Below are 24,760 nucleotides of genomic sequence, written 5' to 3'. Positions count from 1 at the left end.
TTCAAAGTGTCATTTCTTTTGTGTCGTCACATGAAATTAAATAATAAAATATTTACAAAAATGTGAGGGGTGTACTCACTTCTGTGAGATACTGCGCGCACACACACACACTGTACCGATACCAGTTTTTTTTAATATTGAGTATGAGTACTGATATTCTTTTTTCGGTACTCGCTGATACCGGTGCTGTGTTCCCCGATTATCAGGAAGCCTGGGGGGCCGGATCATGACCTGCCGCCCGGCTTCCTGATCGGAAAGGAAGCCGGCTCCATGCTCCCTCTGACCAGAAGTTCTGGTGTCTGAGGTAAGTAACGGAGCATTTGGCCGAGTAACAGTACTCGCCCAAATACTCGGTATTGGCACCGGTGCATCCCTAATATATGTCTATTTCAGTGTTTATTTTCATGGACACTCCTGGTCAGGGCAGAGCATGACTCTTGTACAATATCTATACCGGGGTAGGCAAACGTTGCTCCTCCAGATGTCCTGCAACAAATCCCATTAGGCTCTGCAAGTCTCTGACAGCCACAGGCATGACTCCCAGAGGCAGATGCATGATGGGATTTGTGGTTTCACCAGAGGTTTAGGGCCGGAGTTAGCCTACCTGTGATCTGTACCAGTCTTTCTCAAACATGGTTCTGTGGCACACCGGGGTGCCTTCTGACTTCCACAGGGGTGCCTTGAAATGTTGTGATGGTAAGACTCTGATGTGAAGGGTAAGTTCTAATATAAATGGGGACTCTGATGTTAAGGGGGTTCCTGATGTGAAAGGAGGGACTCTGATGTTAAGGGGGTTCCTGATGTGAAAGGAGGGGCTCTGATGTTAAGGGGGTTCCTGATGTGAAAGGAGGGGCTCTGATGTTAAGGGGTTCCTGATGTGAAAGGAGAGACTCTAATGTTAAGGGGGTTCCTGATGTGAAAGGAGGGGTTCCTGATGTGAAAGGAGGGGCTCTGATGTGAAAGGAGGGGCTCCTGGTATGAATTGGGGCTTGTAATGTGAAGGGGGGCTCTGATATGAAAGGAGGGGCCTAATAATGTAAAGGGAGGCTATTGATGTAAAGGAGGACTCTAATGTTAAGTAGGGACGCTGGTGTTAAAGGGGGGCTCTGATTTGAAGGGGAAACTTCAATGTGAAGGGAGGAACCCCATTTTGTGTGTTTTTTATGTGGGGTCTGCCCTTAAAATCCACTACATGTACATGTTAGACTGGGTTGCTTTATGATTATTCAGACTTTTAATGGGTGTCATGACTAAAAAAAAAAAAAAAAAGGTTGAGAAATTCTGATGTATACTACAATGAGCATGGAGTACATGGATCCAAAGCTGTGATCAGCCATTCCATTGACAAGGAACACTGGACAAGTGGTGCCAAATGCTTTATTGATGTCCCAGGACACACAATGGCTGCCTCCAGTATATTCTGTGTGACTTGCCGGACTGGTATCAGCAGCTGTGACATCACTCACCTGCTCTTTAGCCTGATGTCACTCTCGATGTAACCGAATGGAGTCTTCAACCAATTGATCCCGTTCATGGTCTGACGCCCCAGAGGAGCCGGTGGAAGCTTCTGCAGGTTCAGCTCATTGATCTCTTTGGCTGAATAGAGCCGGCCTTGGGGAGAAGATGAATACTTGTAAAGCAGATCAAAGCAGATCAGCCGCTCATCTGAGTAGATGACGCCACACAGGTCCAGGAACGCCATCCTTATTCTTCCTTCAGAACTTAGTCAGCCTGATATACTGGAGTGTACATAGAGACTGAGAATCCCAGTGTATACCCACTCTGCATGTGATTGGATGCTTGAAAACCAGTTCCCTTTGCCTCACCTCACACTCAGCCTCATAATCTGAGGCGACCTGTGACAATGAGACTGTCACAGATCGGCTCAATAGATCGAGGAATGAACACATACCGTTGCTCGCTCACGTCTCGATCTATCCGTGCAGAGAGCCGTGACTGTCACTCATGGCTCCCTGCAGGGATTCCCCCCATCCCCGCTCTGATCCTCCAGCGCTGACTGGCGGAACGGACGGGGGATAGGCAGAGCCAGCTGCCACTCACGCAGCTGGGTGGATGCAGACAGCATTGTCGGGATCCGTTCCAGCTGCAGCGTCTCAGTATACCGCGAGCTGTAGCTCACGGTATACTGAGCTTAGGGTGACGGGAGGACGCTAGTTTGTGTCCTCCCGTTACCCTAAGGAGAACTATGGGGAAAAGCCCTGACCCCACAGTTCTCCTTTAAACCCAAACACCGGGGATTCACAAAATGATCAAAGTCCCGTCCCGTCCCCTACAGCTGGTAAAGAATTTAATGCATGTTTTTTTCTAGGGGGTATTCCAGTGCTGGAGAGAGGAGGACCATAGCGCTGGCTGCAATGCTCTGTTGTCTCATCCTCTACACCTAAGGCGTGTTCAGTTGCTCAGGCGCTGCGAGTGCTGAGTTAGCAAACCGCAGCTGACCGATGTGCTGCAAGTCAGCCCTCAGCACTGCTAACTTAGCACTCGCAGTGGAAGTGAATGTGGATGCAGAGCGCTGAGTGTGATGGAGACGGTGGGGACAGAGCACCAGCAGCCATTTTAACTGTGGGCACACCTGGAAGTGCTGGAGAAACGTGCCTGAACCCCGATGGAGGAAAATCAATTCAGTGTGGGAACCTAAAATGTAATATTTTGCTGGACGAGCACATCAAATATTAGTTGGAAAATGCTGCAGGGAACTAGAGGCTCTGCAGAACAGCTACTCAGCGCTTGGCTAGGGAACTGAACACGCCTCAGGGGTAGCCAGCCTCAGCTGTTGTGGAACTATAAATCCCATGAGGCATTGCAAGACTCTGATAGCTGTGTCCCGTTGGAAAAAGTTACCTTTGCTTCCAGTATGCCCAACAGGAAGTGAGGGAAAAACTTTCCAATGTAAGGGAAATCCCCACTTAGTTGTCACAGAAAAATGTGTCCCTGCTGCAAGATTTTCCTGTTCTAGTGACTCAAACCTGTTGGATGTACGGTCATTTTCATTCCCAGTCACAATGGTGATCAGTAACGTTAGAGACAGTGAATCTCCCCAATGGGACAAACAAAAAGATACCTTGTCGCACTCCTTACCGGAAAAACCCCAAAGTTGAATGAGGCTGAGCCTGATGAAGGGGACCCTGCGTGGCCGCGAAAGCGCTAGTTTTGGTGACATGACGTTCCAATAAACAAACTCTTTGGACTGTAATGCTGGTGGTGTGCTGGTGGCATTTATTCATCTCCCCAATGTGGACACACACTGTAATATATACCTGACAGGGGTCCTAACCTCTCACCACTCTATTCAGATCTTAATGCCTTTTACTTATACTTTATGACGACAGTTAGGCTAATGTCACACCCAATATATACAACTTTCATCTTATTTTATATTGGGCACGTCTCATGTTTAGTTTACTAATTTGTATAGAGATTGTAGTCCATCCCGGGAGTGAGCTTGGAGTGGTGACTACTTTACAACACACACAGGGGCCATGGGGAAGAAAAGTAGCCCCCCTCCAGAAGGAAGGACAGTGTCAGCACCAATTCAGAGATGATTTGAGGATCTACAGCCGAGTGATACACAAATAAGATACATGTCTGTTAATAATGAAGGTACTTGGATGTAGTTTTAAGGTATAACTCCTGAGTTTTGTGTCACTTTAACAAGCACTACTGCAGAGAACCATCAACATTTCACATGAAAGGCAGTTACGTACAAACAGCGACCAATCACTGATCAGCTTTCTGTAGGTACCCATACTATGGAAAGATGCTCAGTGATTGGTTAATATGTCTTAGTGCTCCGTGCTGTCTGCACTGTAAAGCCCAGAGCAGAGGTACCTGTGTCACAGTGCAGAGCCACCTTCTCCTCCTCGTACCTCTTCTGGTACTGCTGCAGGAGCGGATCCTTAAATACCGGAGTTGAAACCTACAGAACACAGAAAAAACACAATGAATGAAAAAAGCTGCTAATTACGGAACTGCCCCAGTGCATAGAATGTAGAGTAACACTACAATGAATGTATAACCGATATCTACAGATTTCAGAAACTGTTTCAAGCTGAACTCCGGGATTAGCAAATATTGTCCTCATACAAGAGTCACGTGTATTCTTCCTGGAATCTTGGTGAGCTTTGTGTATTTCTTCCAGATCTGTGCAGTAATCCAGTGTGAGATTTGGAGCTTCCTGTAATAAAGACTGATCACTGCTGCTCTCTCTAATTGTGCAGGTTGACTAGTCTTGTTTCTGCCCCCCTCCTGTAATAAACACCAGTCAGTGCCATTCTCTCTTCTTGTGCAGGGTGACTGGTCTTGTCTCCGCCCCCCTCCTGTAGTTTTCCGCAGGCAGCCTTTAGTGAGTGGGGTCTGCTGGGTCCCTCCCACAGCTCTGCACTCTGTACAGCAGGGGTGCCCATAAGGTTGATCGCGATCTACCAGTCAATCGCGTAGCGATCAGTGGTAGATCGCGATGGCCTCTCCTCCCGCCGTGGTGCTTCTCTGGATCCCCGCTGCTCTCCCCATCTGTATGCAGCGGGGATCCGAGAAGTGAAGGAACCGCTGCAGCCCGCAGCGGAGGACAGAGACGCTGTCACAGAACTAAGGCCGAGCGGTGAGAGGAGACAGACGCTCGGCCAGGTTCTGACAGCCAGCGCCTCTCTTACCCCTCACTGCTCGGCCTTAGTTCTGTGACAGCGGCTCCGCCCCCCGCGGCTGCAGCGCTTCTTTTACTTCTCCTCGGATCCGCCGCTGCCTTTGCCCAGGAGAGCAGCGCGGATCCAGATGAAATCAGTGATATGTTCCGATCGCCTGTGCAGGACAAACACTGGAGTGATCAGCTGATCGCTCCAGTGTTTGTAAATAACTGGGGACACATAGTACTATGTGTCCCCAGTTATGAATGAACAGGCTGTGATTTACATAACTTCCTGTTCATTCATGAGTTTCTCAATGGGGAGAAGCACTCACTACAGAGGCTCCTCCCCATTCAGAAACTGGATGATAGTAAAATATTTTCTGAATGAATGGGAAGCCTCTCTGCTTTTCATTCATTTAGAACAGGGGATGCAGAAAAAGAGATTGAGGACTTTGTGTCCTCAATTTCTTTTTCTATTTTAAAAGGGAAATATCAGGGGGCTGTTTAGACCCCTAATATTTCCCAAAGCGCCCCCAACAGTAAAAAATAAATAAATTAATTTAAAAAATGATTTTAACCACTTCCCGGGCGGCTCTCTAGATTAAAAAAAAAAAAAAAAGGTTGAGAAATTCTGATGTATACTACAATGAGCATGGAGTACATGGATCCAAAGCTGTGATCAGCCATTCCATTGACAAGGAACACTGGACAAGTGGTGCCAAATGCTTTATTGATGTCCCAGGACACACAATGGCTGCCTCCAGTATATTCTGTGTGACTTGCCGGACTGGTATCAGCAGCTGTGACATCACTCACCTGCTCTTTAGCCTGATGTCACTCTCGATGTAACCGAATGGAGTCTTCAACCAATTGATCCCGTTCATGGTCTGACGCCCCAGAGGAGCCGGTGGAAGCTTCTGCAGGTTCAGCTCATTGATCTCTTTGGCTGAATAGAGCCGGCCTTGGGGAGAAGATGAATACTTGTAAAGCAGATCAAAGCAGATCAGCCGCTCATCTGAGTAGATGACGCCACACAGGTCCAGGAACGCCATCCTTATTCTTCCTTCAGAACTTAGTCAGCCTGATATACTGGAGTGTACATAGAGACTGAGAATCCCAGTGTATACCCACTCTGCATGTGATTGGATGCTTGAAAACCAGTTCCCTTTGCCTCACCTCACACTCAGCCTCATAATCTGAGGCGACCTGTGACAATGAGACTGTCACAGATCGGCTCAATAGATCGAGGAATGAACACATACCGTTGCTCGCTCACGTCTCGATCTATCCGTGCAGAGAGCCGTGACTGTCACTCATGGCTCCCTGCAGGGATTCCCCCCATCCCCGCTCTGATCCTCCAGCGCTGACTGGCGGAACGGACGGGGGATAGGCAGAGCCAGCTGCCACTCACGCAGCTGGGTGGATGCAGACAGCATTGTCGGGATCCGTTCCAGCTGCAGCGTCTCAGTATACCGCGAGCTGTAGCTCACGGTATACTGAGCTTAGGGTGACGGGAGGACGCTAGTTTGTGTCCTCCCGTTACCCTAAGGAGAACTATGGGGAAAAGCCCTGACCCCACAGTTCTCCTTTAAACCCAAACACCGGGGATTCACAAAATGATCAAAGTCCCGTCCCGTCCCCTACAGCTGGTAAAGAATTTAATGCATGTTTTTTTCTAGGGGGTATTCCAGTGCTGGAGAGAGGAGGACCATAGCGCTGGCTGCAATGCTCTGTTGTCTCATCCTCTACACCTAAGGCGTGTTCAGTTGCTCAGGCGCTGCGAGTGCTGAGTTAGCAAACCGCAGCTGACCGATGTGCTGCAAGTCAGCCCTCAGCACTGCTAACTTAGCACTCGCAGTGGAAGTGAATGTGGATGCAGAGCGCTGAGTGTGATGGAGACGGTGGGGACAGAGCACCAGCAGCCATTTTAACTGTGGGCACACCTGGAAGTGCTGGAGAAACGTGCCTGAACCCCGATGGAGGAAAATCAATTCAGTGTGGGAACCTAAAATGTAATATTTTGCTGGACGAGCACATCAAATATTAGTTGGAAAATGCTGCAGGGAACTAGAGGCTCTGCAGAACAGCTACTCAGCGCTTGGCTAGGGAACTGAACACGCCTCAGGGGTAGCCAGCCTCAGCTGTTGTGGAACTATAAATCCCATGAGGCATTGCAAGACTCTGATAGCTGTGTCCCGTTGGAAAAAGTTACCTTTGCTTCCAGTATGCCCAACAGGAAGTGAGGGAAAAACTTTCCAATGTAAGGGAAATCCCCACTTAGTTGTCACAGAAAAATGTGTCCCTGCTGCAAGATTTTCCTGTTCTAGTGACTCAAACCTGTTGGATGTACGGTCATTTTCATTCCCAGTCACAATGGTGATCAGTAACGTTAGAGACAGTGAATCTCCCCAATGGGACAAACAAAAAGATACCTTGTCGCACTCCTTACCGGAAAAACCCCAAAGTTGAATGAGGCTGAGCCTGATGAAGGGGACCCTGCGTGGCCGCGAAAGCGCTAGTTTTGGTGACATGACGTTCCAATAAACAAACTCTTTGGACTGTAATGCTGGTGGTGTGCTGGTGGCATTTATTCATCTCCCCAATGTGGACACACACTGTAATATATACCTGACAGGGGTCCTAACCTCTCACCACTCTATTCAGATCTTAATGCCTTTTACTTATACTTTATGACGACAGTTAGGCTAATGTCACACCCAATATATACAACTTTCATCTTATTTTATATTGGGCACGTCTCATGTTTAGTTTACTAATTTGTATAGAGATTGTAGTCCATCCCGGGAGTGAGCTTGGAGTGGTGACTACTTTACAACACACACAGGGGCCATGGGGAAGAAAAGTAGCCCCCCTCCAGAAGGAAGGACAGTGTCAGCACCAATTCAGAGATGATTTGAGGATCTACAGCCGAGTGATACACAAATAAGATACATGTCTGTTAATAATGAAGGTACTTGGATGTAGTTTTAAGGTATAACTCCTGAGTTTTGTGTCACTTTAACAAGCACTACTGCAGAGAACCATCAACATTTCACATGAAAGGCAGTTACGTACAAACAGCGACCAATCACTGATCAGCTTTCTGTAGGTACCCATACTATGGAAAGATGCTCAGTGATTGGTTAATATGTCTTAGTGCTCCGTGCTGTCTGCACTGTAAAGCCCAGAGCAGAGGTACCTGTGTCACAGTGCAGAGCCACCTTCTCCTCCTCGTACCTCTTCTGGTACTGCTGCAGGAGCGGATCCTTAAATACCGGAGTTGAAACCTACAGAACACAGAAAAAACACAATGAATGAAAAAAGCTGCTAATTACGGAACTGCCCCAGTGCATAGAATGTAGAGTAACACTACAATGAATGTATAACCGATATCTACAGATTTCAGAAACTGTTTCAAGCTGAACTCCGGGATTAGCAAATATTGTCCTCATACAAGAGTCACGTGTATTCTTCCTGGAATCTTGGTGAGCTTTGTGTATTTCTTCCAGATCTGTGCAGTAATCCAGTGTGAGATTTGGAGCTTCCTGTAATAAAGACTGATCACTGCTGCTCTCTCTAATTGTGCAGGTTGACTAGTCTTGTTTCTGCCCCCCTCCTGTAATAAACACCAGTCAGTGCCATTCTCTCTTCTTGTGCAGGGTGACTGGTCTTGTCTCCGCCCCCCTCCTGTAGTTTTCCGCAGGCAGCCTTTAGTGAGTGGGGTCTGCTGGGTCCCTCCCACAGCTCTGCACTCTGTACAGCAGGGGTGCCCATAAGGTTGATCGCGATCTACCAGTCAATCGCGTAGCGATCAGTGGTAGATCGCGATGGCCTCTCCTCCCGCCGTGGTGCTTCTCTGGATCCCCGCTGCTCTCCCCATCTGTATGCAGCGGGGATCCGAGAAGTGAAGGAACCGCTGCAGCCCGCAGCGGAGGACAGAGACGCTGTCACAGAACTAAGGCCGAGCGGTGAGAGGAGACAGACGCTCGGCCAGGTTCTGACAGCCAGCGCCTCTCTTACCCCTCACTGCTCGGCCTTAGTTCTGTGACAGCGGCTCCGCCCCCCGCGGCTGCAGCGCTTCTTTTACTTCTCCTCGGATCCGCCGCTGCCTTTGCCCAGGAGAGCAGCGCGGATCCAGATGAAATCAGTGATATGTTCCGATCGCCTGTGCAGGACAAACACTGGAGTGATCAGCTGATCGCTCCAGTGTTTGTAAATAACTGGGGACACATAGTACTATGTGTCCCCAGTTATGAATGAACAGGCTGTGATTTACATAACTTCCTGTTCATTCATGAGTTTCTCAATGGGGAGAAGCACTCACTACAGAGGCTCCTCCCCATTCAGAAACTGGATGATAGTAAAATATTTTCTGAATGAATGGGAAGCCTCTCTGCTTTTCATTCATTTAGAACAGGGGATGCAGAAAAAGAGATTGAGGACTTTGTGTCCTCAATTTCTTTTTCTATTTTAAAAGGGAAATATCAGGGGGCTGTTTAGACCCCTAATATTTCCCAAAGCGCCCCCAACAGTAATCGGAAACAGGGCACTGGGTGACTTCACACGCCTGGGGGCACGTTGTTCTTTCTTGCCTCGGGCGCAAAAGGAGCTGGCTACGGCTATGCTCCCACGGTGCTTGTGCGACTGCCAGCTGAATGTGTCAGACGCTGCAGCAGGAAAAGGGCGGGACACCTCTCCCCATGTGCAACGTCGGCCACACGAGCACCACATGAGGACAGGATGCTGGGGCTCCTAGGACGCACTGGAATTTAAGCCGGCCGACTCCCTGTGGGAGGGGGGTGTGGGGTTTGTGAGGGGCCTGGCTGCGGTGCCATTGACTTCAATGCACCGCAGCCAGGCCCCTGAATGCAGGTGTTTTTTCGTTGGTAGATCTCATTGAGCTCTTCATTTGAAAAGTAGATCTCCAGATGAAACATTGTGGGCGCCCCTGCTGTACAGGATATGTCGCCATGACTTTGACATGATAATATGGGGATTTGGTACATGCATTTAAATCCTTTATTGCTATTGAGGAATATATTACATTGATTCTGTGACTGGTGTTCAGCTGTAAGTAAGCTAATATACAGAACAACAGTTATCAAGCTTTTGTAATAAGGAAATGTAAGGAAAGAAAACAACTACACCGGAGCTCAGATTACGGGCAACTAGCTTTAGAGGACTGGGTAGGGACTGGCATTTGTAAGAATCTGCTTATCCACTCTTACAATGGTATACTGGTGCTGCTTTACCTCTCAGGGATGGTGTATGCTGGTACTTAGTTGTATTCTCTCCCGGTCGGAGCACAATTATCAGGCTGTAAGGACCCATGGAGGATGAGCTGTCTCCTGTCTGAGTTCAGGGCTGATAACAAAAGAACACCGTCCCAGCCGCGGGAGGAGGGTAAACATGTCACATAACAAAATATATTATATTCTTTCCTGTAAACCTGACAACACATTTGTTTTATGACCACCTTTTTCCTGTTATCAGCACTGAACTCAGGTAAGAGATAAGTCAAAGTAAGAAACTTACCCTTGTAGTGGGTCTACCCCCGCACTGCTAGGGTTACGTCTCCTTTTGTTATGGGGCGCAAATAAAGCTGTATTACTCACCTGATCCTCGATCCCTTCGTGCTGCTAGGCCGGTCCACGCAGCCTCTTCTTCCCTGTGATCTGGTTGTCTAAGGATGCCATTGAGTCCAATGCAGGTCCACTGACCCGCAGTAAACGTCAGAACGATGAGACACACATTCCGTAACCGGAGAGAGGTGAATGCTGACCGCTGCAGTACTGAGGATCAGGTAAGTAAATCTGCTTTATTTGAGCCCCTTATCCCTCATTCACACTAGAAAAAGCCGGTATGTACAGCTCCGTGCTGCGTGCACGGCCGTATCGGGCAGCTCCCGGGAAGGACAGGTGCTGCGTGTGATTAGGACGCAGCCCCTGTCCTTCTGTATGGGAGTACGCAGCCGTATGCCGCCCTACGCTCACCCCAAGTGCAGGTCCGTACGGGTGTCCCGGCTCAGACGCAGACAGGATCCATCTTGTCAGCAAACGAGTATGGACACCTGCACGGCCGTGCAGGGCAGGTGAGCATAGGGCAGCGTACAGCCGCGTACTCCCATAGAGAAGGACAGGGGCTACGTACTAATCACACGCAGCACCTGTCCTTCCCGGGAGCTGCCCGATACCGCCCTGCACACAGCACGGAGCTGTACATGCCGGCCTTTTCTAGTGTGAATGAGGGCTTAGAGAAAATGAGCACTTAACCCTTGCAGTGCGGGGGTAGCCCAGTGAAAGGTACGGTTTTTTTTCTTTACCCGGAGTTCTTCTCCAAGCTGGGTATACACTGGTAGTTTGATCGAACTTTCTATTCTATTTGTGTCCAAAACACAAGCCAATCAAAGACATAAAATGTTGGTGTTGGCTGATGGCAAGCATATGGGGTCCAATTGGCCCCAATTAAATGCAGCGTCATAATAAATGGGGATTATTTGTAGCCGTGGTGGGCAACTCCGACCCTCCAGCTGTGCTTTAACTACAAATCTCAACATACCTTTGTCTCTGGGAGTCACGCCTGTATCTGTCAGTCTTACAATGCACAATTGGACTTGTAGTTCCACAACGGCTGGAGAGCCGGAGTTGCCCACCCCTGTCGTACAGGCAATTCCAAGTAGACGGAAAGTGGTTAAAATTAACTAAATGTTGCCACGTCTATGGCTTGCTTTGGGGCCTGACACTTCTGCTATGAGAGGGAGAGAATACAAATAAAGAAGACTCAAAAGTAATCTCTGAGAGTTTAGGTTGCACCGCGATAACAATTCAACAGCGGAGATTTAGATTATTAGAAATGACAACTGGTGACTGGCTATCTGTTAAATTCCAGAACTACCCCCCCATCCCCACCCCCGGGCCCTTTTGCTATTTATATACCGATGGCCTGCTCGCCATGGTTTCTCTGCATGTGAAAATTGTTATTATCAATAGCAGCCATTAAAAATAATCTTTGACATAACAGAATGCTGACATGCGATTGGCTGTCTTAGTCATGCAGCTTTAGAAGCTCTTTGAATGTCTAGGATTAAAGCTTTGCTATCAGTCTGCTCTCGGGGGACACTCATTTATAAGGCCTATTAGTTCTCTCTTACCCGGAGGTACTGCTTGCAGAGGCGATTAATAAACGGGTTGTACTCGGAGGAATCATAATCTCTCATAAATGCGTTGCCCTGGAGGAGAAGCACAGGAACGTTAGAGGCATATTAATGTCCTGGCAGAGCTGTTCTTCATTCTACTCCATGGAGGCCGATACATTTCACAGAACAGATCTGCATACTTCCAGGAAACAATGCCGCGTAACGTGCATTATTCTATCCGATATCACCCAGCTGCCAATACACAATTACTGGAGTGGATAATTAGGATGGGAAACAGTCTAACGCTTAGAAACGCATCACATAAAAACATATATATTATTGTCAAATTCTTTTTTTTTTTCATTTTCCAATCTCTCAGGCGATGGAAATGAACATGGAGCACTGAGGACAAACAAATCATACAGCATCATATCTTACCATTAGAACTGGGAAAATATACATCAATAAAGTACTTTTACCAAAAAAGGTTACGTTTGTGTCTTGAATGTATGGTAATGGAATTGGTAAATGTTAATGCTTAGGTCAGTGTTTCCTCTGACAGTGGAAGTTCTGTTATATATGTAAATACATTCTGTTATGTAATAGTCTAAAATGGGGAAATGATAATGGTGGTGAGACACTGGGTAGGTTGTGGAGGGGTAGGTGATAGGGCAGTGGTGGCGAACCTTGGCACTTCAGCTGTGCTAAAACTACAAATCCCAACATGCATCTGCCTCTGGCAGTTATGTCTGTGGCTGTCAGAGCCTTGCAATGCCTCATGGGACTTGTAGTTCCAAAACAGCTGGAGTGCCAAGGTTCACCACCACTGTGATAGGGGGTAGTGGTAATAGAGAAAAAGAAGGTGGGGAAGGGAGAGGAAAAAAGGGGGTGATGTGGGAAAACATGGGAGAGTTGAGTTAGGATGGCCATACACTATTCGTTTTTTGGGGGAAAACAACGCAGGATTTCCCCTGCCGGGCTCTTGTATTCTGACATCTTTGCCATCCCACTCTTCCTCTTTGCTCTCTTTTTCCTGTCTTCCTTGCTTCCATTCTCCTCTTTCTTCCTTGCATTTCCTCTTTCATCCCTGCTTCCCTTTTTCTCTTTCTTCCTTGCTTTACCTCTTTCTTCCTCCCCTTTTCCTCTCTCTTCCTTGCTCCCCTTTTCCTCTTTCTTGCTTACTTCCCTTTTCATCTTTCTTCCTTGATTCCCTTCTCTTTCTTCCTTAATCCCCTTATCCACCCTTCTTCCTTGCTTTTCCTCTTCCTTGATCCCCTTTTCCTCTTTCTTGCTTACTTCCCTTCTCCTCTTTCTTCCTTCCCTTCTCCTCTTTCTTCCTTGATCCCCTGCTACCCCCTTCTTCCTTGATCCCCTTTTCCGCTTTCTTCCCTTTTCCTCTTTCTTGCTTGCTTTTCCTCTTTCGTCCTTGATCCTCTTCTCCTCTTTCTTTCTTCCGTACTTCCTTTCTCCTCTTTCTTCCTTGCATTTCCTCTTTGATCCCTGCTTCCCTTTTCCTCTTTCTCCCTTTTTCCTCTTGCTTCCTTGCTTTTCCTTTCTTTCTTTCTCCCCTTCTCCTCTTTCTTCCTTGATCCCCCTTCTCCTCTTTCTTCATTCCTTTTCCTCTTTTATTCTTGCACGCTTAAAAAAATACTTCAACTTTTGTTGAATGGGGTAGGGGTTTAGCAGAACTCAGCCGAAATTTGAGCAGTGTACGGCCCGCTTTCGATGTGTCTTTGAAGTGTAATTAAACTGACGCTAAAACACCACGTATTGCGATTTTGCTGTTAAACACAATATGGTATTAATGAGAATGTTTTCAAGTGAAATGATGGGGTCCATATAAAGAGAACAACAAGCATAAAGAATAAAGATTCTTATAAAGGCCCTTTTTCCAGCAGTCTAACACACCTCCTCGGTACTCCAATCAACAACGCTCAAACTCCCAGAGAGGTGTTGTTGATTGGAGTACTAAGGAGGGGGCTTGTTGGACCTTTGAAGACTTGGAGTACTACCCCTTGTGTAAGATCAGTGGTCCGGGTCTCCAGCGTGCTACCAGCACAGGGCAGCTTACTACAGTTAAACACACAAAAGAATATAATAAATAATGCCACATTCTCCACGTGTTATACTCCCCAACTAAACCTTTCAGGAATCTTCTTTGGGTGCCAGGATAGCTTGATAGTTGCCTCCACCGTGCACATGTGACAGGTCTACTTTTGGTAACATTAATCAGAATATTACAAGCCATTAAAACTCGACAACTACATAATATTTCCGGTTTGATTTTTGTTTTACCAATCTTCATTTTTACCTTTTTGTTGCAATATTCCAAGTACTGTGCTAGAAGCCATCTCCTCCTCCTCTCTATGTCCTCGCTGGCCTGGCTATCTATGTAGTTCTCTATGGTTTTCTGTAGTGGTCCGGCCACGCGTTCCGTCCACCTCTTATGCTGCATCTCCTTCCTGCGAAGATCAGCGCTCTCTGCCCGTCTCACATGCTCATCCACGCACTGACACAATAAAAAAAATAATATATATGAAAAAAACTCTTATTTCAGTAAAAGGAGCTAATTAAATCTCCAAACGTAACCGATTAACTTTTTAACCTCCTAATAGAAAGTCCGGGAACCGAGACCTGTAACTATATGGTGTCTGAGTCCACACCCTTCTCTATATCAAGGTGACGGACAGAACAGCCTAAATACAGCAGAGCACAGGAAGTTGCTGTTGCATTGTTGCATAGGGCAGCACAGTGGCGTAGTGGTTAGCACTTCTGCCTTGCAGCACTGAGGGTTCAAATCCCGGCCAGGTCACTATCTGCAAGTAGTTTGCATGTCCTTCCTGTCCTTGTGTGGGGTTTCCTCCGGGTAATACGGTTTCCTCCCACACTCCAAAGACATGCTGGAAGGTTAATTGGCCCTTGTATGCATGTATGTAAGATAGGGACCTTAGATTGTAGGCTCCTTGAGGGCAGGGACTAATGTAAATGTAAAAAGTGCTGTGCAAAATTGTCGGCACTATATAAATACCAATAATAAAAATACATTGCGGGAGCTGAGCCCTATTTGTCCTGGGTCAGATCTGCTACACTCAGCTATGTTGAAAGGGGGAGAAGTGGCCACTCATACACGTTTGTTTTTTGTAATGATTCCGCGTGTTTGTTACAAGGCAGGGGGGGGACCCAAGAAGTCCTTTTCCCAGAAAGGGGTGGAGTTTAATAATTTTGGCTAACTTATAGACTTTATAAAGCATAAATTCCAAATATCAATTTTAATGAATCAATGTAAAGATTCATCAAAGATGAGCTGACAACTTCAACACATGAAATGTTCGCCATCTCCTTTTACATTCATCTGTGGACATGACTGACAAGTACTGCTGAGAATTTTCTTGTCACTGGAAGCATTTCCCAGCATGCACCACACACTCTGACCTGGCCTTAAAAGCCTTGCTCTCTGTTTATCTCTGTTTCCTGAAGCTGCGGCCACCCATGGTTTACCTGGTTATACTGATTTTCTGCATCCAGCACACTCTGTGTCATGCCACTGATCTTCTCATTTTCTGCGTCCATTATCAGCTGGGACAGAGGGAAGAAAATGTCAGTTTTCAGAAAAAGAGGCAGCGACAGAAGAAAATCACAAGACCTGCCGGTTTGTTCTATATGGCAGCAGAAAAACACAAGGATTATGTTCCATGTGCAGCAAACCAGAGCAACCAATCAGATGTAAGCAGTCACAACGAAAGATGAATTCTGAGTTGGTTGGATTCCAGCGGGTTGCACGCTACTATAAGTTTATCCAACCTGCTACAGATACCCAACGCTGTGCTGGTGTGGCGAATACGCTTACATGTTTGCGTGTCAGATGAAGTATATTTTAAGCAAAAACTATTTTTTATAGTTTTTGATGAAGTGACACTTAAACTCAGGAGTTCAATCGTAAAAATACATTCAAGTATTGTGGCATTGTGAGGCAATAGCACGGTGTTCTGTGGCTTCAAAGTGACCCAGGATTCTCAGCCAGAGGGGCTGAGTGGCTCCAGGAAGCAATTGCTTGTATCAGGAAAGAGCCGGCTCTTCAGTCCTTTCCGTGTTTTCTGGATCCTAGTTGGGATCCTGGAGCCGGGAGATTTCTTAGAGCTCTGGGTGGGATGAAATGGAAAAGGGAAACCAGGTGCACTCCTTACCGGAACAATAGTACTCCCCCAACTCTCCACCCCCCTTTTTTTTTACACATAGTTTCTTCTATTGGGCTCCTGGGTTATTCTAATTATTTGGACTTATGGTGTGCTGTCTGGATGACATGAAATGAATGGCTATAGCCATTGTTTACCATTATAATTGTTGTACTATGTGGATCCATTTTGTTCGGGTTCTGCCATCAATATCATTGGTGTCGGTTCTCATGACGTGTGAGCCCAAATAGTATGCACTATGTGCGTTTCTTGTTCATTGCTTGAACTACTCCTGAACATAAATATAGGTTTTATATTATATGAAGGTGCATTACCGCTATGTATGCCCTTTGACCTTTTTTGGTAATTTATGCTAGCATCAGCCCCAAATGCAATGTCCTGAATGTGTCCATTCACAATACATGTACTACCACAAATATGATATATGGGTTGTGCATATATGTGTGTGTATGAGTGTTTGGCTTTGTATTGACTATATGCTATTATCGGCCCTAAACACAATATACTGAATGTCTTTTCTGCAAATACTTGTGGCAATACAAATACGGAATATTGTCTCCACGTATATATACTTAGGCTAATACTGCTAATTATGCCGTGGTTATTGTTCATTCTGCGGTTCTGTTTACTTTGGGATTCCACATATAGCAATGACAGACACTACTGTGTACGCTATTGCCACTTGAGCTGCAGGCTACGTTCCCAATGTTATGTATTGCGCATGCACGAATTGACGTGGGACCTATGAATGATGTCCGGCTGAGACGCAAGCTGTAACCACCCTGCGTTCCACGAGGCGTGCACGCTGGTGGACGAGGGGGCGTGGTCTTCTTGCCACTTAGCGTCCGGTCTCCTGGACAACGGACTGATGTTGCTCTTGTGCCAACGGCCGGGATAGTGGAGCACGTTGCTTCCCCACAAGCCTGTCACATGTAAGTCTTCTTGAACATGAAATGGCGGGAGATACTCGTGCAATGACGAGATTGGGTGGGAGGGGTCTGTTTTTAACAATCATTTGTATGTCTATTTAAAGGTGATGGTGTTTTGAGACTGTGTCATTCTGAGCCTGATGAAGGGGTACCCTTGAGGCCCCGAAAGCGCTTGTACTGAATGGCAATGTGTCATTAAATTGACTTTTGCTGAATTAACTATTGGTGTGCTGGTGACATTAATGATATTTTGGGTGGGATGAAATCTCCATTCCTGGGTCCATGCTTTATTAGCGACCAGCACCTAATTGTGGACCTGTGTACAACCATGAAGAGGGTGCTGGGATGTGTTGAGGGCCACCCCCGGGAGACAGGAGAACTCCACCCAGGAGTCAGAGTGGAGGCCAGTGCAGCAGGGAGCTGCGGGTTTGTGAAACCTATTGTGCAGGTTAGCACGTTATTGAGGTTGTCTGGAGGAAACAGACAGTGGCCCTGAGGATTGAGGCCGGAGCAGCAGTGCTGCAAGAGAAAACTGTTAAAGGACTGGGACACTGTGAGTGTGTGGGACATCTCGAGGAATGGTAAGCCAATATACAGTATGTTATATGCTGAAGACAAGCTATTTTATGTTGGACTTCCTTGATTGGCTGCCTTTGAAAGAATAATAAAGACTCTTATTTGTGTATCATTCGGCTGTAGGTCCTCAAATCATCTCTGAACTGGTGCTGACACTGTCCTTCCTTCTGGAGGGGGGGCTACTTTTGTTCTCCATGGTCCCTGTGTGTGTTGTAAAGTAGTCACCGCTCCAAGATCACTCCCGTGATGGACTACAATGTCAGGTTTAATTTACTCATTTGTATTTAGATTGTAGTCTATGATTGAGGCTCTACAGCCGAGTGATACACAAATAACATACAGTGTTGTTAATAGTTGGGGTACCTGAATGTATTTTTAAGATTTAGCTCCTGAGTTTAGTGTCACTTTACAGTAGAGCGATGAGAACCTTTGACGGGTTTTATGCTGTCTGGCTGCCCATTTAGGAGAATCATCCTCTGTATTTGTGATGGTGACTTCTATCACCTCTTCCTGATGCATTCTCTATGATGTAAAACAAAAGGACAAAAATACATTGGTAGAGGCAAAGCAGGTGGACAGATTAGGCGCTTGAGGCCATACAATGTAGAAATCGGGTGTAGTTCCCCCCACCTGGGAGCCACAGGAGCGGCGTATGGCTGCACGAAGACATCAATGGCTGCATGTGGGTATAGACTGGAACTTGTGGAAACACGCGAATCCTCATGTACATACAACCCTGAATGCAAACTGTCTGCATTTGGGGTTGCGCACCCATGCACACATTTAAGCAAGTACTGTACCAGCGAATACCCGCATACAGCCTCATCCTATAATTGATTTCTATGGGCAGCCCTACACAGGGGGTTTGGCTCCCAGGTGGGGGAATACACCCAATTATAACACTGCACATCCCTGGGTGCCCATGAGGACTTATGTTTGAAGTAAAGTGGTCAATAGATTTCTCTTCCTTTTATCTCAAAAGAAGAGTGAAGTGGTCAGAATAGAGCTCTGGTCTTCTCGGCGTCACTTTAGCTTACCTGGACATAAGGCTTGTATGATAACCAGTCCTCAGCTTTGCGCAGGGAAGTGGTAGAGAGGCTTCTGGTTCCTGGACGTGATGGGAAGATTTTCTTGGGCAGGAAGGAGCTGTCATCATTCTGAGATGATTTCCTGAAGGTCACCGCCTGCCAAATAATATGAAGTCCAGAATAATATAAATACAGAAAAGTATAAGAATAATCTATTCCTCACCCTGTAATAGGAAAGCTATCACTCTGTCCGCATTAGTAAATAAGCCTTGCAAAAAAAATGAATTAGTAACAGCCGGTCACATGCAACTGGACTTGTTCTGTAATGTTTGGGATGATTCACCACCAATCCAAGCAGCTTCTTCAGGTATAATGAGTGTCAGGAGCAATCTCCATAGCAGCTGATACAGCTCCAGTGGGGGCAAGCATAGGAGGGGGCCCCCGTTAGGTTGGCTGCTGCCAAAAAATTAATCCTTGATATAACCCCCCCCACAAAGCCCCCCCAACCCCCTCCCCCTGCAGTAAGAAGCATTTGCTTAGCAGTGTGGATTAATTGCCCTCTGAACATCTGCTACAGACTGGAATGAACCCCGTATGCCTAATGCAATCCTCAGCTAGAACCTTATAGGACAGCTGAGGGTTGTAGCTCTACAGAAATGTTTACTGACACTTGGGGCTCTTCATTTCTAAATGTTCCGCCTCGTGCACAGCCCAGCCGGTAACGTTTACATGGCACTTGTGCCTCTAGATCAGGTGTGGCAAACTCAGGCCCTCCAGCTGTGATGAAACTACAAATGCCATGATGCATCTGCCTCTGCGAGTCGTGCCCGTGGCTGTGAGAATCTTGCAAAGCCTCAAGGGACTTGCAGTTCCACAACAGCTGGAGGGCCAGAGTTTGCCACCCCTGCGAGTCTAGATGGTACCATGTGACTGTCACCCATCCAGATGAGGCCATATTTTCAGTGTGGACGCTTCCAGGTGTTGTAGCTCGCGGTATACTGAGCTTTGGGTGACGGGAGGACGCTAGTTTATGTCCTCCCGTGACCCTTAGGAGAAAGGGATGGGAGAAAGGAGAAAGTGACCCTTAGGAGAAAGGGATGGGGGAAAACACCGACCCCCATAGTTCTCCTTTAAGATATGTTAAACTAGGTATACCAGGACCTTGCTAGCTTTTACCAACAAGCCCATTGCCGATAGCAGGTAGGACGTAGAGTAACATAATACCTGGAAGAGACATTGGAATCGGTGAGCGCTGCGAGCATCTAACAATACCTACATAACAATATCGAGCAATTACAGCTTCTTATGGCGGCATGACAAAGAACAATATCTTTACATACAGTCCATACAAAGCTCCTCAGGACCTGCTGAGACTTGTAGAGAAATAACAAGTCTAGAATATTCTTTGACCTCATTGTCAGAGAGTGCGCATGTGATCAGCAATGCTGACCTTTCTCATTTTACATGATGGGGACCAATGATGTACCATTGTCACCTGATCGCGGAGCGTCCCCGAGCTTCTCATGTTCCACAGACTGCTTAGAATGTATGTCTAGTCAGGTGAATTCACCCTCCTATCTACATATATAGACAGTCCCCGAGTTACATACATACGACTCCTACTTACAAAAGGAGGCTATTACTGTGCAGCAGGGGTAGCTGTAATATTGCCGCGCTCGTGCCGACGAGGAGTGCCCGCCTTTTTGGGTCTGTATCCTAGTACTGTACCTACATTACAGGGAGATGGCTCTTGTTAGACGTGTAGACGAGGGGAGCCCACCTCTTCTTCCGGGTCACTGAGGTTTTTACTGCTGTCTGTATCCTCATTAGAAAGATTTACTCTCACTTCCTGTCCTTGTGACAACAGGAAGTGAGAGGAAATCCAGGACCACAGACTGACCAACCGAGCCGGAGACCACCACCAGGACAACAGACTGACCTACTGAACCAGGGAGACCATCACCAAGACTACAGACTGACCTACTGAACCGGAGACCACCACCAGGACTACAGACTGGCCAACCGAGCCGGAGACCACACCCAGGACCACAGACTGACCTACTGAACCAGGGAGACCACCACCAGGACTACAGACTGACCTACCGAACCAGAGAGACCACCACCAGGACTACAGACTGACCTACTGAACCAGAGAGACCACCACCAGGACTACAGACTGACCTACTGAACCAGAGAGACTACAGACTGAAAATGATGCCAGACATTGCAGATTTGTATTCTTCTGGAAACCCCTAAAATAAGAAACAGGATATACTGGAGTCAGCTGACCTTAGAATGTTCTGGAGCATACAGCAGGTCCTTGGGAAGATGTGAGGTCTGTATTGTGATGACTCCTTCCTTCAGCGTCCCTCTGCATGCCGACGTCATCTCACTCCTGGGCGATATCATCTCTGCACGAAGCAAGAATGAGAGTGTGTCCCCATACGTCTATAATACAGGGAGGACCCGGCTGGTGTCACAGTGACCCCACACTTCTATAATACAGGGAGGACCTGGCCGGTGTCACAGTGACCCCACACTTTTATAATACACGGAGAACCCGGCTGGTGTCACAGTGACCCCACACTTCTATAATACAGGGAGGACCTGGCCGGTGTCACAGTGACCCCACACCTCTATAATACAGGGAGGACCCGGCCGGTGTCACAGTGACCCCACACTTCTATAATACAGGAAGGACCCGGCCGGTGTTACAGTGACCCCACACTTCTAAAATACAGACAGGACCCGGCCGGTGTCGCAGTGACCCCACACTTCTATAATACAGACAGGACCCGGCTGGTGTCACAGTGACCCCACACTTCCATAATACAGACAGGACCCGGCCGGTGTCACGGTGACCCCACACTTCTATAATACACGGAGGACCCGGCTGGTGTCACAGTGACCCCACACTTCTATACTACAGACAGGACCCGGCTGGTGTCACAGTGACCCCACACTTCTATAATACAGGGAGGACCCGGCCGGTGTCACAGTGACCCCACACTTCTATAGATACAGACAGGTCTCGGCTGGTGTCACTCAGGCTGGAGGTGTTCAGGTTCTTCCTATAAACACAGTTCTCTCTCACACCTTTAATGGGGTGCGATGCTGACAGGTCCCTAAATACACATTTCTGACCCCCCAGCATTGTAATAAACATCATATACATTGAGTGTGAGATCCCAGTTATGGACCCCATCCTCGCTCTCACCCAGCTCCAGGGGACGGAGACTCGCCAGCTCTGTGTTAGGATACACAAAATAGTCCCTGACCACAAATAACAATCAATGTATCCTTCCGCAAGTACAATACAGAGCGCTACTCTCATATCACATTTCATGCACCTGTCTACTGAGAAGTGTTTCTACGGCCACCTGCCATTATCAATTCTTATAATAACGAGTTCGCTGGAGAGTGAATTTGATTTTTTATTTAATAATCGAATAGTTACTAAAGTCGCTCATTTGCTCGTTTTCCACACAGAAAATAACTTTCAACCTTTTTTTTTTGGTAAGATATCCTTCCGCCAAACTACTTTAGTCCTGTGGGTAACCATAGCGACGCATTTGTTACTGTTGCCAGCGCGGACAGAGTGTCTCGTGTAGCAGCCTATCAGGCGGTGGCTTTGAATGTAGGCGGGGTTATAATGTACCCGGACAGCAAATAAGGCTCGTGGAATTCAGTAGCCCCGCCCTGATTTTATGATCTGTGAGATGCACTGCATCAGTGCTGGATGATAGACCGAGCGGGGAGAGGTGAGACATTACCGGTCACCTATTCTATATATATACAGTTCAGTGATTGATACTCAATCCTGCGGCAAACTGGCAGTGGCCGATCACCTTTCTACCCCTCCGCTGCTGCAGTGGTATGACCCTCAACGGCTTCACTTCTAATGCAAGTGAATGGGCTTTGCATAGATGTGATGACATCAGCGTGGCTTAGACCACCAGAGCCCAAGGGGAGACGAGGCTGCAGGAACAATCTAGGGGATGGAGGATCGGGTAAATAAATCTGCTTTATCTGACCCCTCTAGAACAAAACCAGCTGTTAACCCTTGCGGTGCACAATGTTTGTACTATGTGAGTACGTGTGTTATCCAGAAATAGGAGTGCGATCATTAATCTTTCCTACAACTTCGATTTCTATTTCTGATTAACAAATGGTAATATTTTAAAGGAGAAGTCCAGGAATTAAAAATGACCCTTGCAGCGCGGGCTGCTCCCCACTGGAAGGGTTAAAAGAGAACTATGAGGTGAGTGCCTTTCACTCACCTCATAGTTCTAGCCGACCTGTGACAATGAGACTGTCACAGGTCGGCTCAGTAGATCGGGAAGTGAGCGAACACATACCGGCGTTCGCTCACTTTTCGATTCCCCGCTCCGATCCGCCAGTGCTGACTGGCGGAACGGACGGGGGAGGGGGCGGGTACAGCTGGCTCTGCCTCTAGATAGGCAGAGTCAGCTGTCAGATCCGCCCAGTCACGCAGCTGGGCGGATCCCGGAACCATTGTCAGGATCCGCTTCAGCTGCGGTGTCTCTGCGGTTGGTATACTGAGCCTAGGGTGACGGGAGGACGCTAGGTTTGTGTCCTTCCGTTACCCTAAGGTGAACTCTGGGGAAACGCCTTAACCCCATAGTTCTCCTTTAAGTGCTCATGTTGGTCTAGGGCAGGAGTGTCTCCAGACAGTGTGACACCCCGCCGTGTCGTCATCGCACGCGATCTGATTGTCACCTGCCGGCGGCCATCTTGGTGATGGACGCCGGCAGAGAGAGGAGGGAACATTCACCCGACGGGATGAGGTATGCTATCGGGTCCCCTCCTCTCTCCTGGCATTGTCAGCTCTGGGTCCAGTGGTGTATTCTGGTTTGGGGCTGCCCCAGGCAAGGCAATTTTGCCTTGCCTGGGGCGGGGCGGTGGAGACGAGCATCGGGTAGGTAAAACAGCTTTATCTGACTCCCCTAGACATAAGGAGCGTGTAACCCTTGCAATGCGGGGGGTTCATTCTTTAAATTCCCGGAGTTCTTTAATTTTCCAAAAATATTGCTGCTTTAAACAAAAACCACACAGAGCAGTGCCAGATAATACTGAAGTGTTACTACCAGATAGAGGAAATGAATCCAAAATCCAGCGTGGAGGGTTCTGTATTATTTTTTATTCTGTAAGTCATATAATGTGCACACCCAGCTGGTAAATAACCGGTTATGCCCAGACAGCCCTGACATCCTGTGTCCAGGATCATGTTTACGCTCCGCACCCCCTGTAGCTATGGACCGTGTCACTCTGCATGTACACACGGGTATTGGGGTACACTTATGATCTGTTTATTCTCCTCTTATATTCTATCTCACCGGGACATTCTCTGTCACTTTTCCTCAGGTGTGATGTGCAGCAATGACCCAGATACAGAACTTGTTGTACGATTCTTTGGTAAAGACACAACATGTGGAGAGCGCCGCCCTTATCAAGATCAAAGAAGGGATAGCGGTCACCTCACCCCCACGATTTGACGTAAGTCCCGTGTCCTGATACAGAATTCTGGTGAAGAAGTCTATTCTGTTACTGGAAACAGCCCTCCTGTAAGAGTGGACAGAAAAGTTCAATTGCAGCCATTGGATTCCGTTATATCTGGAATCTGATTGGGTATTACGGGCTACTTTGCAGACTGTACGGTTGGGGGCCGGTTTATAAATGTTCCGCCCAATGTACAACTGGGCAGATGCTATTCGCATGGCACTAGCATCACTAGATGGCGCTGAGGAGTCTAGGGTTTCCTCAGCCCCATCTTTGGGCTCCAGTGTCATGCGGATGACATCTGCCCCGTTATACAATGGGTGGAACATTTATAAATCAGCCCCTTACAGTGTACATCAGTCTTTCTCAGGTAGGGTTGTGTGAAAATGTAGGGTCCCTCCAGAAGTTGCTAGTGGTTCCTTGAGCTCTGAGCAATGGCAGATCTATCTTCAACCTTACGTTGCCGGCATAGTTCTAGCACTAATTACCACTGATCATCCATGTAAGGGGGACTTGTAACCCACTGGCTACCAGTCTAAGGAGGCCCATCTCCAATTGACCACCAAAGTAAAAGGGCATTTCTCCAGATCTGATGGGGCAAGGGAGTGCTGAACATGATGATGACGATGAAAAGATTTGAATACACTTTGTTACAGATTTTTACCTTTTTCTGTCAGGAGGAAAATCTGTTTTACCATGCCCTTTCCAGACTGACTCCTGAGTGTGGGGGAGGGGGG

At 47.4% G+C, this 24,760-nt stretch overlaps 2 protein-coding genes across 2 annotated transcripts in view; one reads left to right on the top strand and one right to left on the bottom strand.

Annotated features, from left to right (window-relative positions):
- The window catches only part of FAM228B (family with sequence similarity 228 member B), a 21,410-nt gene extending 498 nt beyond the window's left edge, over positions 1-20,912 (bottom strand). Inside the window, exons 1-7 of the mRNA XM_018575502.1 lie at positions 20,793-20,912; positions 18,513-18,659; positions 15,276-15,353; positions 14,089-14,286; positions 11,793-11,870; positions 7,842-7,929; positions 5,459-5,603 (exon numbers count right to left, since the gene is read on the bottom strand). Coding sequence (XP_018431004.1) covers positions 5,459-5,603; positions 7,842-7,929; positions 11,793-11,870; positions 14,089-14,286; positions 15,276-15,353; positions 18,513-18,659; positions 20,793-20,912 — 854 coding nt within the window. The remainder of the gene's footprint in view (positions 1-5,458; positions 5,604-7,841; positions 7,930-11,792; positions 11,871-14,088; positions 14,287-15,275; positions 15,354-18,512; positions 18,660-20,792) is intronic.
- A 2,979-nt stretch (positions 20,913-23,891) lies between these two features.
- Positions 23,892-24,760, top strand: part of PFN4 (profilin family member 4) — a 4,995-nt gene continuing 4,126 nt past the window's right edge. The window contains exon 1 of the mRNA XM_018575513.1: positions 23,892-24,020. Coding sequence (XP_018431015.1) covers positions 23,904-24,020 — 117 coding nt within the window. The 5' untranslated portion in view covers positions 23,892-23,903. The remainder of the gene's footprint in view (positions 24,021-24,760) is intronic.

The sequence above is a fragment of the Nanorana parkeri genome, unplaced genomic scaffold (genome assembly GCF_000935625.1).
Source record: "Nanorana parkeri isolate BGI_ZX_2015 unplaced genomic scaffold, ASM93562v1 scaffold53, whole genome shotgun sequence".
Taxonomy (NCBI): domain Eukaryota; kingdom Metazoa; phylum Chordata; class Amphibia; order Anura; family Dicroglossidae; genus Nanorana; species Nanorana parkeri.
This window is presented reverse-complemented; position numbering and strand designations above follow the sequence as displayed.